Source organism: Chenopodium album, chromosome 10 (assembly GCF_948465745.1).
Source record: "Chenopodium album chromosome 10, dcCheAlbu1.1, whole genome shotgun sequence".
Lineage (NCBI taxonomy): Eukaryota > Viridiplantae > Streptophyta > Magnoliopsida > Caryophyllales > Amaranthaceae > Chenopodium > Chenopodium album.
Genome location: NC_137843.1, coordinates 48452018 through 48465163, shown reverse-complemented (window position 1 = coordinate 48465163; position 13146 = coordinate 48452018). Strand labels below are relative to the sequence as shown.

General features: G+C 33.6%; 2 protein-coding genes across 2 annotated transcripts; both read left to right on the top strand.

The window, feature by feature from the left end:
* The first annotated feature begins 815 nt into the window (after window positions 1-815).
* On the top strand, window positions 816-7039 carry LOC145564011 (B3 domain-containing transcription factor FUS3-like). Its single transcript, XM_081624381.1, has 6 exons — window positions 816-1067; window positions 5356-5445; window positions 5712-5812; window positions 6274-6320; window positions 6396-6472; window positions 6576-7039. Exons 1-6 carry the CDS (start codon window positions 909-911, stop codon window positions 6891-6893), a joined length of 792 nt encoding a protein of 263 aa, XP_081480507.1. The 5' UTR covers window positions 816-908; the 3' UTR covers window positions 6894-7039.
* Window positions 7040-7280: 241 nt separating this feature from the next.
* On the top strand, window positions 7281-12510 carry LOC145565301 (uncharacterized). Its single transcript, XM_081625350.1, has 10 exons — window positions 7281-7287; window positions 8796-9174; window positions 9312-9370; window positions 9908-10017; window positions 10241-10774; window positions 11339-11636; window positions 11688-11819; window positions 11925-12004; window positions 12083-12331; window positions 12382-12510. The coding sequence occupies exons 1-10, from the start codon at window positions 7281-7283 to the stop codon at window positions 12508-12510; spliced, it is 1977 nt and encodes a 658-aa protein (XP_081481476.1).
* Window positions 12511-13146: the final 636 nt, after the last annotated feature.

Sequence of the window (13146 nt, the reverse complement as noted above, 5' to 3'; positions counted from 1 at the left end):
AAGTAATACCTCCCCCCTCCTTCACCCGCTATTTCTGGATTCTTCATCATTTTTATTTTATTGCATTTAATTAAATCAAAATCAATAACAAAAATAAAAACAAAAAGTGAAATTAATAATATAAATAAATAAAAAATAATAAGCGCCATTGAATTCAGTTGGGGGGAGGGGGGGTTTGAGTTAAAACAGAAGAATTGCAACACCTGTTAGCTTCTCCCTTGTTTCACCATTCGTCTCTTTTTCTTTGGTCATCTCTACACTCTCCCACCCACCGCCCCTTTCCCTTTTTTAACCATGGTTAATTTTTTAACCTTACTTTAGTTGCTTACTCCACTATACTCAGCTCAGTCATTTAACAAAAGTAGTAACTATTTTTACTTGGAAATATCACTACCCTCTTATGATCAACTGCCTTTTTACAAATGTCACCCTTAACCTATACTCAGAAACTCCCTTTTTTTTTTCTTTTCATTTTTGTTTTTGGGTTTTTTGTTTTAATTATTATTGTTGGGATTATTTTTGAGTTTTGGAACATTGCTATTTATAGCAGTAAATCATATTTGTAACAATAAAATGAATAAATAAAAAGGAGATGAGCTCTCCACATTTTTCAGTGGAGTCAGTGTGAGATAGACATTCAGAGTGCACCTTCTTTCTCTCTCTTATTCTCTCTAGAATCTCTCAAAACAATAAACCCTAAAATAAAATAAAAATAAAACAATTTGTTGATCGAAAATGATGATGAATTGATGATGATGGGGGAGAGAGAGAGTGGTAGGAGTTGCCAGAATAACGAGGCGCTCGGGTTCGGGACTGGAACTGGAACTGAAAGCGCGACGAATGGAGTTGGAGGACATACTGGGATCGTAGTTTTCAACAACTCGAACGAGGCGAATCGGTCGACGAAGATGCCGGTTTTAGGGGGCTGTTTTGGGGAGAATAAAATTCAGAGGAAGAAAAGAATGGCAAGGCAAAGAAGATCCTCAGTTAGTCTCTTGCCTTTTGCTTCTTCTTCTTCTACCTCTACCAACCCTCACGTGCCAACTTCTCTCTCACTTCCCGCACGTGTAAGATTACTCTTCTTTCTTCCTATTTTTTTTTTATTTTAAATTTTATTTATTTATTTATATATTATATGTGAGTGAGTTGACCCAGATGATTTGGACCGAGTTAAGGTGTGTGTTTTTCGTTACCTGGCCTTCTTTTGGGATTGGCTACGGATCCCTGCACCGCCGTACACTAGCCGTTGAATTTTATTTTTTTTCCTTTTTTTGAAAATAGATAAAATTAAGTTTATCTTATTTTCCTTTCCGTTTTTAGTACTTTTAGATTTGGCTCTTCAATTTCATACTTTAATTTTGTATGTTGGGGAACATAAAATTAAATAAATAAAATACAATAAATACCAAATCATAATTAGTTGTCTTTAAAGTTAATAAAATAATTTCCTCAAAATTTTTTTAATAAAATAAAATAATAATCAGCAATCAATTTTGCCAAATCAGTCAATGGGATCTGATTTGTTGATCCACCAATTTATATGTTTTTTAATAGTCAGATTATCCTTGTAAAAAATACTCCCTCTGTCCTTATGTCATTTTTGGTGACCCAAAATATTAGTTACATTTGTTTTTTTCAAGTACCATTAATATTATTTTTTTTACCAAAATTCTCTCCCATTTGAAAAAATATTTGTGCAAATTTAACTTTCCTATGTATTTTAATTACTTTCTCTCTCTAATTTTTTTGTATACCCAATGTAAATTTATTTTTTTAATGTGCTTTTGCTACTTCTTATTTATGTTTATTAATTCCCGTGATTTTCTACCATAAGTGACTATCAAAAAGGGACGGAGGGAGTAAAAATAAACCATTCATTTTCCTCTTTTCCAATCTTTTCCTCTTCTTCTCAAAAATCGTTCTTTCTAAGTTTTTTTTTTTTCATTTTTTTAAATCAAACAATTAATTTTATTAAATTTTCCTTTGGATTGAATTTCACTTCAAAATAAATTTATCAAACTCAAAAACCATAGATTTCAGTTTGCAATTTTTTTTTCATCCTTCATGGTTTTTATTAAAATGTAATTTTAGATGTATGAAACGAATTCAAATGTTTCCATTTCTAGTTAAAAGTAATAAATACCGTTTCTAGAGTGATAACAAACCTTGGCAATCTAGAGAAAACAAAATATGTTTTCTTACTCAATCACAATTTATTCCAATTGTTTTCATTCCATTAAGATACCAAACATATAATTAATAAAAGTAACGTTAATCATTACGCTTTCTTCTATTTATTTAAATCCTTTCCACTCCATTTATGTTGTTAATACAAAACACCCCCTTATTAAAATTGATTTTTAACAATGTTCTACTGATTTAAGAAGAATAACCAAAATACTTTCCTCTTTTAGTTGTTTAAGAATAATTAACACACTTTCTCATTTTGATATGAATATGACTTATCACTATTGTTTTTTCTCACCTCACTTGGCCCATCACTTACTTTTGTATGTCACATGTTCAATTTTCTCATAATATGAAATGAAGCTACTAATTTTGTCTTTAAACAACTCATTCAATTACAACAAATAATTAAATTATGTGTCTAAAAGAGCGTGTGATCAATTACTTCAAAGTAAAGAGAGAAAATAAAATTTGTAAGTAGTTACCCACAATTAACTTTGATAAAAATAAATATAAGAAAAGTGAATCAATTTGGGTCAAAATGAACAAATAATTTCCCTCTGTATTTTTTAGTTACAACAATTTTCATTTCACACTTGATAAAGTATTAATTATTTCAACATATTATACTCCGTATCTCTTTTTACCAATAAGTAAACTTATCAAAGTTTGACTGCATTAATGTATAAATTAAGAAAAATTTAGAGAGATCTCACATGACTAATTACAATAAATTATCAAAGATAGTCAAAGTAGCACCAATAGAGTACATTAATTTTGATTAAAAAAAATAAAATAAAGCAAAAGTTCAAAGAAATTCATGAAAATGAAAGAGAATCTTTTAATCAATAAAGAATTTGATTTTTTTTGGTGAAAGTTACACTATAATAGTTTTTTTTAAAAAATGGTCAAAGGGAGATTTATAAATAGTACAAAAAGTCAAACCGTTGCAAGTAATTTGGGACGGTGAGAGTATATACTTACAATTATTCAAGGGTTTTGACCAAAATGACGTAAAATGAAAGCTAGGTGGCTAAATATAAAAAAGAAAGAAAAAAAGAAAATGGTTCGTCCATCTATCCCCCATGTAAAAGTAGCACGAGTCCAAGTATAGGTGGCCCCAAACGGTGAAACCTGTTTGGTAGTGCTTAATTGGCATTGCTCATACTTCAGCATTCAACTCTTCTCCAACTGTCTTCTGCCCTTATTCGCTTACTTCATTTTACTTAACATATCATCTACTATTTTTTTGATTAATTAATTAATTCAAACAGAATCTTTTTAAATATAAGTTAATTTTTATGACTTGATAGTAAAGTAAGGTGTATGTTTTTAATTAGGTACTGTTGTTATGTGTATAGTAGTTGATGTGTACGTGTTTCCGTACATCTAGCTTACTAGTATGAAGTTAGGATACGTTAAAAGTTACCATTGAAAATTGTCAATTACATGAAATCATCTTATATAGAGTTTTAATGGGTTGAATAAGGTTAAATAAACTATTTTTGTTGTGTACGTACGTCCTCGTCTTGCCTCATTTTGGCTTTGGTACGTCACAATTTTGTTGTCGATATCTAATTAAAGGTAACCAAATATGGATAATACCAAACTATACTTGAATTAGAGGAATGGGACCACAAGTGAATCTTATATCGTTAAGTGTACTCTCATTAGATGGTTAGCTTGATGGTTGATTTGAGAACATGACTTGTTTGAGTTCCATAACTAGGTTTTTAGTGTCTCGTCACAATAAAGGACATATACACTAACACGCACGTGTGGTTGGGGAAGGAGAAACGTTGTGAGCATAAGCAATCAAATTATGTAATAGTAATAACACGTGTGATTGGCGTTATATGCCCTAATCAATATAACTAATTAATCAGTTAGTCAATTCTAAAGTGTACCATCTGAAGCTCCTAAAACTAGGGCAAGATTGTACTAACAAGCTAACAGGCACATTGAATACAAATAGAAAAAATCTAGGGAAAAAGAACGACAAAAATTAGAAATACAATAACGACAAACATAATAATATGACAAGGTATGATACCAAACATAAGCAATCAAATTACATAATAGTAATAAACTAATAACACGTGTGGTTGGTGTTATATGTCCTAAACATAATAACGGATCAATAAGCAAACCAATCATATAGTCAATTCTAGAGTGTGCCATTTGGAGAACTAGGGCAAGATTGTACCGACAAGCTAACAAGCACATTATGGAAAAAATATAGTGACAGAGAACGACAAAAAATACAAATACAATAATGATAAACATGATACCTGTTAGTATGCATGATTCCTATTAGTAAGGCAAGGTATGATACCAAACATATGCAATCAAATTATGTAATTGTTATAACACGTGCTTGTGGTTGGTGTTATATGTCTTAATCATAATAACTAATCTATAAGCAAATCAATTACATAGTGATCGATTCTAGAGTGTGCCATTTGGAGTTCCCATAACTAGGGCAAGATTTTACCGATAAGCTAACATGCACATTAATTATGAATAGAAAATATGCAGGGATAGAAACGACAAAAAAAAAAAAAAAAAAAAAATACAATAACGACAAACAGTATTCTTCCTCGTGTCTTACAATTTGCGTTTGAACTAACTAGCCTTTACTTTATTATATAAAAAAAAATCCCTTATAGCAATTATGTAATTACCTAACAAATTGTTAGAGTTATTGACCGGTTTCTTCATGCCTTTTTGTAGTAGTGGCAAATAGCTTTCAAATGATCAATTATCCTTCTATATATCTTAAAAGGGATTGAAATTTTGTAAAAAAAAAAAAAAAAAAAAAAAAAAAAAAAAGTGATGTTCTTGAATGGGAGTGCATTCAAAACCAAATGATGGTAGTGGTGGTAATTAAGTCTATGAATCATGTATCACATCAAGATAATAAAGGTGGTTGTCGGATGGATAATTAAGGTGGACAATTAATTAAGGAGTAATTGATAATAAAGTCTTAAACATGGAAATACTCCTTAATGAACTCATTAGAGGTAGATAATGTAGTGGGAGTTGAACCCTCTTCAACCTTAATCCTCAATCTCTACTTGATGATACTTCGTACTTTTTGAATAAGTGATTCATGTGCTATCAGATGCTTGCTATGTGCAAATGTTCACCCCCCTTCAAAAGTTTCAGGTTGTTGATCCAAGGAGGTTGAGGTTTTTATTCCAGAAGCAGCTTCAGAATAGTGATGTAAGCACTCTGAGGAGGATGGTGTTACCGAAGGTTTGTGCCATCAACTTTAAATTATGCACTTGGAATTTTGTTAGTGCTTAGCTCGAAGCATGCTCATTCTTTAGTCCTTATTTTATACATTGAGTTCATACAACAATTTAATGTGTTAAGTTATATTTTATTCACGATAGGTTATAGCCCTTATAGGTAGTGATCATGATACTGAATACTGATACTATATATATACATTGACACTATGTTGTGATCATGAAATACGACAACGATCTGCTCTCACTGATTTGTTTTAATTAATTCAGAAAGCTGCTGAGTCTCACCTCCCGCATCTAGAAACTAAGGAGGGAATTTTCATCAGCATGGATGATATGGATGGGATGCATGTGTGGAACTTCAAGTACAGGTACGTTCCATCTTCATCACATTTCCACTATGGTAATTGGCCCCCAGGGTCAAGTTTTTATTTACCAAAAACTCACTAGCTTATAAATCAAATTTCCAAGATGTTGCATCTACAAACTTTACAGAAGAAGATTTTCTTTAATAAATAGCCGATATAGAACTTTATGCAACATAATTAAATTGTAAGAGTTCCACGGTACCTCAATAATCAAATTACCTGGAATACTATATAAAGTATTTTGTAAATCATAAGACCTGCTGGCTGTGTATTGAGACTGATCTGAAGATCTGAACGACCTTATACTACCTCGATTCAGAGTAGTTGTCACATTTGTTCAAATAGCACTGCTATCTGGATAGAAGCTAAATATGACCATCCTGCTGTGTTTTTTTTTTCTCTTTATCATCACCATTTGTATATACTTGTATATTTATTTTTCCCTTGGGAACTTTCGTATTCAGGTTCTGGCCTAACAACAACAGCCGGATGTATGTCCTAGAAAACACTGGTAAGAAAATCGTTTATTTCCTGATTCTTTCTCAATCCATCGGGTTTTTACTGATTCTGTACTGTTTTGTACTAGGGGACTTTGTGACTGCACATCGCTTGCAGGTTGGGGACTTCATCATGGTCTACCAAGACATTATTAACCTTAACTATGTAAGTACTTGTTTAAACTCCTCTTATTTATTCGCATTTGTATATATATTATCTCATTGTTAGTTACTGCAACTTAACTCTTAGAAATTTCAAATTTATGTAGGTGATTCAGGCCAAGAATACTTCACCGCAGGAGATATACAACGAGTATACAACTAATACAGTAACTGATTACTTTCAAGTGAATAATTTCGAGATTAACAGGTACAATCAATTGAGCTGGAATAACGACCCAGCAGTAAACATGGAGGATAACAATAATGCTTGCATGTCATTTGTTTATGACACCACCAGCATTGCAAATGACTCCCCTTTCGATTTTCTTGGTGGGTCGACTACTAACTACTACTCAAGGATGGGAGGCCAGGGCTTTGACAACTTCGGATCTGTTGACAATTTAACCCTCGACGACTTCTATTGAAGTTTACATCGAATTGTGGATTTTACTTCGACTAGCCAGAAACATAGACGGTGTTTGTCTTCTCTCTGTAATAGCAGGGTCAAACAGTGTCATTTTCTTTTTCTTTTTTTTGCTGGGTAAACTTACCTTCATGCTGCTTTTTTTTTTTTTTGGTTGACAAAATGTAACTATAAATAAAGGGATTGAAAAGGAAAAAGAAAACTGGGGGGGGGGGGGGGGGGGGGGGGGGAGGGGGGATGGGATGATTACAGTTTTCCTAAGCTAGTAATGTTGTATGTGTCATGGTCTCATGGATCAACAATTTGGTATATTTTGTTGTAAACTCTAATTCAACTATTTGCATCTTTTGAAACATGCTAATCTTATATTCGTACTAATTACATCTAAATGGCCTGTACTAGTTTTGTTTTACAGGTTAAGGCTCGTTTCAATGTAGACCCATTTATTTTTGGGTTTTTGGAATGGCTGCCCACTAAAGACTAATCTTGGAGATAAGATTATTATTTTTCACATCACTTGGACTAGATTAAGGGGAACAACGTTCAAGTATTGGATGTATAAAGTATGATTTTATCTTACTATTTTGACAGGTACAAAGAAACATCTTATTGGGCTGAAATCACGTAGGTTGAGCTGGCCCATATTAGCATGTTATGTGCTTTAAGAGCGGGAAGAATGCAAAAGGGGTTGTTAATCTTATAATAAGGCTAAAATGTGAATCAAGTTATAATAAGAAACCAAAACATGCTAATGATCAAAGGGCCCAGATTATAAATGAGAACCAAGTTATAATGACAACTAAGGTTAAAATGAGAACTAAGAACTAATCTACACCCTTATATTATGTTAATCAGACAGTCAACGTGCTTCCCGTATCATCAATGACATTTTCGTAATATTTCAACTTTATAAACTAGTTTCTAGTTTCATTTCTAAAAGGTAAATGAAAAATTAGTTAAAGTAAATGAAATCAGCTATAAAGTAAGAGAAATTGCCTTAAAAGTTAAAATTTTTTAAAAGTTGCGAAATTACAAAAATGTCATTAATGAGCATGGAGAACACCTTATCCGTTCGATATAATGTTCTAAGGTTCAAGATTAGTTTCTAGTTCTCATTTTAGCCTAATGTTCTCACATGATCTTTAACTATATATATACATATATATATATATATATATATATATATATATATATATATATATATATATATATATATATATATATATATATATATATATATGAGATATGTTCTTTAACCATATACTCCTATGTTTTTTGTTATTCACCATATACCCCTGAACTTTAAAAAGTTAATTATATACCTTAGATAGGGGTGTACACAAACTAGCCCGGACCTGAAAAAACCGACCTGAATCAGACCTCTTTGGACCAGACCGGTGAACTCAGGTGCGGTCCTGGTCCTTAAAAATCCATGATTTTGGGTTTTAGGTCCGCTCCGGTTTTTTAGGTCCAGACCTGAAATTGGTAAAGATGCTATTTTTATTTAACAATTTCATAAACAGGTCTAAATAGAACACATTTATTACACATTAGATTGGAGTGTTGACTTGGTTTGACTTTTCTCTCTTCTCTCTCCTTCCATGGCGATTTGATTTGGCTGGTTTTTCTTCAGCTTAATCGGTTTCAATGGCCCGAAATAAGAAACAATCCACCCCCATACCTCACAATACTCAACCTCAGACTGTGGTTTGATCCAACTGAATAATGGATTGATGATCTAGCTTCCTTGACAACTTCGAATAATGGATTGATCCAGCTGAATGCTTATGGTTTTTTCTGGATCCGCATCTGCAATTTCCGGAAGGTTTTGATGATTTTTAAGAGCTGGTCACTCCTCCACCTCACTTGGTTCATCCTTTAGTTGGGATGATTACCTGAGCAGATCTGATAGCTCTTGAGCAACATCATCAAGCGATATGGCTTGATCACTTGAAGAAAACCATTGAAACAACAACTAGGGTTACTGATCCATTGATTTCTACTGGAAATAATGTTGTGGATGATATAAGAACCTATGTTGCAGTGGCTATGAGTAGTAATGCTCTCAATTTTGGATTTATCTCAAGGAATTCCAATCAATCAGTACCTAGGGTTCCTCAAGGTAATATTTCATTGGATTCCAGACCCAATACTGCTGCAATAGAGGAATTGATTGATTATGAAGAAGTTCCTGACCAACCTGAACAGGTTGCTGCAGCTCAGAAGTCCAATGCATGGACTAAGCCTGGAAAACTCACTGCAAAAGGATCTGTGCTGACAATGTTGCCCCTATTCTCAAGGATGGCAAGATAGTAGCACAATTGCAGAGTGCTGAACTTTAGAAAGGTAACCTTAAATGGAAAAAATCAGTTGTTTTCTATATTATTGGTTATTACCCTACGATTGTTGCTGTGCATAGGTATATTTCTGGAAATTGGAGCAGTATAGCGAAACCTGAAATATTCTGGTATGATGAAGGTTATTTCCTGATTAAATTATAAAATTTTGATGACATGAATACCATTCTAAGTGCTGGACCTCATATGTTCTTTGGGAAGGTAGCTATTATCAAACCTGGTCTGAGAAATTTAATTTTCATGCTGAGGTGCTCAGTTGTTCCCCTATGGGTGAAAATGCCTAACCTGCCTCTCAATTGCTGGGGGGTGGATACTTTGAGTAGAATTGGTAGTGTGATTGGTGTACCTCTATGTGTTGATGATTGTACTTCTAAGTAATTAAGGGTTTCCTTTGCTAGATTGCTGATAGAAGTAGATATAACTAAACCTTTTCCAAAGAATATCTGGGTTGAGAGTCCAGATGGTAGTCTTATTGAACTAAAAATTGTTTTTGAACGGACCCCCCATTTCTGCAAGAAGTGTGATAAAGTAGGACATGATTGTAACATTCCTACCAACCCTAAGACTTAGGCTTAGAAGAAACTGAATGCTCCTAAAAGACAAACCAAGGTTTGGGTTCTCAAGGCCCAACATGTTCCTGCTCCTGTTGCACCTGTAGCTGCTGTTCTTGTTCCCAATTTTGGTGAGAATGGGACTGCTCATGGTGTTGCTGTTATTACTCCTGCTCCAACTACACATCAAGCTAATTCTAAAAGAGATTGGAAAGTTGTAGGAAGGAAACATAGAAGCCATACATAGTACTGCTCATGTTATGCTAGGTGTTTTTAGCTTAAATCCTTACTCAGCTTTGATTGAAGATGTTTATGGTGCTGAGTTCTCTATTCTTATTGGGGGGTGATGGTAATCCTCTTCTGGGAACGTGATTATTTTATCATGGAATATAAGGGGTCTTAATGACCCTAATAAAGTAGTTTCTGTAACGAAACTGCAGGATGATCAAACTGTTGATGTGATTGGCATTCTTAAGACTAAAGTTAAAGTTCATAAATGTGGTGTTTTTCCGAAGAAATTTGGTAGTGCTTGGAATTGGTTTTGTAATTATTCCGCTTATGTTAGGGGTAAAATATGGATTGGTTGGCAGCCTGAGAAAGTGAATATGAATGTTATTGTTGTTCATGAACAATATGTTCATACTGGAATCAGTACCAAAGATTATAATTACTTGATTGCTTGTACCTTTGTTTATGGATTGCACTCTATTCATGATAGAGTTCCCTTTTGGCATGGTATTGAGTCCTTGGGTTCTATTACTATTCCTTGGCTACTAACAGGAGATTTTAATACTATTCTGCATTCTAAGGACAGGTTCAATGGCCTTCCTATTACTAATTATAAGGTGAAGCATTTTAAGGAGTTCATTGTCAAGTTAGACTTGATTGAAATTAAGCGCAAAGGTGCCTTCTATTCTTGGAATAATAAAAGTCATGGTGATGATAGAACTGTTACTAGAATTGATAGAGGCTTGGTTAATCAAGCTTGGATGCAGGATTATAGTTAAGTTGAAGCTATTTATCTTCCTCCCCTCCTGTCTAATCTTAGTTCTATCTTATTTAAAGTGCATAGAAGGAAGCAGGACAGAGGTAGGTCTTTCAGATTTTGAACTGTTTAGCTGAACATTCTGATTTTGCTAATGTGGTGGAAGAGTGCTGAAAATAAGGGTAATGATGGTTCTACTATGGTGAATGTCTGGCTGAACCTTGAAGAAAATAAGCAGGGTCTCAAAGCTCTTAACATCAAGCATTTTGCTAAGTTGCTGAAAGAGTGGATCAGGCTTAGTCTCATTTGGTTACTGTTCAGGATAAGCTTGCTTTAGATTATGCTAATCCTGTTCTTCATGTTCAATAAGCTGATGCTTTGAAGCAAGTGAAACATTGGATGCACATTAAAGATAGATTTACAAGAAAAAATCTAGAGTTGACTGGATTAAACTTGGTGATGCAAATACTCATTATTTTTTCAATGTAATGAAGAATAAATAGAGCAGGATTAGAATTGATTCTATTTATAGTGATGCTGACATCTTGCTTAGGATCCTAATCTTGTTTCTAATGAGATTGTGGGTTTTTATAAAGAGTTATTAGGCTCCAATGCTTCTTCTCTTCCTGGTGTTGACTTACAGACTATGAGATCGGGCAAGCAACTTTCTGCAATCTCTATTGAGGTCCTTAATGATGAAATTACTTGTAGTGAGGTTAATCAAGCTCTTGTAGGGATTGGAAATGATAAAGCTCTAGGCATTGATGGTTTTATTGCCGTTTTCTTCAAAGAAGCCTGGCATATCATCAAAGTTGATATCTATTCTGCAATTATGGAATTCTTTAAGCATGGTAAGCTTTGCAAGCATTGAAACTGTACTACAGTTACTCTTGTGCCTAAAGTTCAAAATCCTTCTTATGTTAAGGAATATAGACCTATTGCTTGCTGCACTTTGGTCTACAAATTGATTTCTAAAGTCATCACTAGCAGGCTTGCTAAAGTTGTTGGCACTATTGTTAATGAAGCTCAGGCAGGTTTTATCCTAGGGAAGCATATTTGAGAAAATATTATTTTAGCTATTGAACTAATTAAGGGTTACTCTCACAGGTTCATTACTCCTAGGTGTATGCTTAAAATAGATCTCGGAAAGGCTTATGACTCTGTTGAGTGGTCTTTTTTAAGAACTGTTCTTGATGAACTTGGGTTTCCTGCTAAGATGGTTAGTTGGATTATGGCCTGTGTTTATTCTATCTCTTATTCTATTATGATTAATGGCTATCCCTTAAAGCCTTTTCAGGCTAAGAAAGGCTTGAGGCAAGGTAATCCAATGTCACCTTTTCTTTTTGCCCTTTGTATGGAATACTTATCTAGGTGTTTGAAGGAAATGATTGTTGTTCCTAACTTCAATTTTCACCATAGATGTGAGAAGCTTGGTATTACTCACATGATGTTTGTTGATGACTTGTTGTTGTTTGCTAGAGATGACATCATAAGGCTTTTCAGGAATTTTTCGAAGCTTCTGGCCTTGCTACAAATCTTAGTAAAAGTGAGGTCTATTTTTGTGGCATTCTTGAGGATGAAATGTCTAATTTGCAGGATATTTTGGGGGTTGCTAGGGGTTCCATTCCTTTTAGGTATCTTAGGGTCCCTCTTTCTTCCAAGAAACTTATTGTTGCTCAATTCAGACCCTTGGTAGAGAGAATTACAGCTAGAATTGAATGCTAGACTGATCGCGGGATTAAGTAGGTCGTTGGGACTACTACCCCTAATCAAATTAGAAATTTATAAAACCTAAACTACCCTAATACAAGTATAGGGGTAAGTAAAGGGTCGAACCCAAAAGGACTAAGTGTATCAATCTATGCTAATTAGACTACTAGGGAGGCTTGTGAGATAGAGAGAGGTTAAAATAAACACAACTAAGAACAAACAACTAAAACTAGGGAAAGTGGAATCCAATTACATCAATGCATTCAATAACATCATACAATTAGATGAAGATGACCTTGATTAGGAATGATTAACACATTTAACTTACTCTCGCACAATTAAGCATGTTAATAATCCTACTAAACTAATTCACTCTCGTGCAACTAGCCTAGCAAAGGTATGGAGGAATTTAGGGCTCTCAACCAACTCACTCTCGCGCAATTGATTGAAAATACAATTAAGAACATAGAATCAATTAGCTAGAAAGATTCTAATCCATAAAAGCATCGTCCATACAAAATAATCAAGAAACAATTTCATACTAACCACAATCAATCATTAAATTAATTAACATAACCTTCATCCATTTCCCTAGAACAAAATCTAAGCTAACATAATGAACAAAAACATGGAAAACAAGGTAAAATAATA

Coding starts and splice junctions, on each gene's coding strand:
- LOC145564011 (XM_081624381.1), top strand. CDS start 909: ATGCCGGTTTTAGGGGGCTGTTTTGGGGAGAATAAAATTCAGAGGAAG. Junction 5,446..5,711: donor GGAGGATGGTGTTACCGAAG/GTTTGTGCCATC, acceptor TAATTAATTCAG/AAAGCTGCTGAGTCTCACCT. Junction 5,813..6,273: donor GTGTGGAACTTCAAGTACAG/GTACGTTCCATC, acceptor TTTCGTATTCAG/GTTCTGGCCTAACAACAACA.
- LOC145565301 (XM_081625350.1), top strand. Junction 11,820..11,924: donor TGTTAATGAAGCTCAGGCAG/GTTTTATCCTAG, acceptor TGCTTAAAATAG/ATCTCGGAAAGGCTTATGAC. Junction 12,332..12,381: donor TGCTACAAATCTTAGTAAAA/GTGAGGTCTATT, acceptor TCTAATTTGCAG/GATATTTTGGGGGTTGCTAG.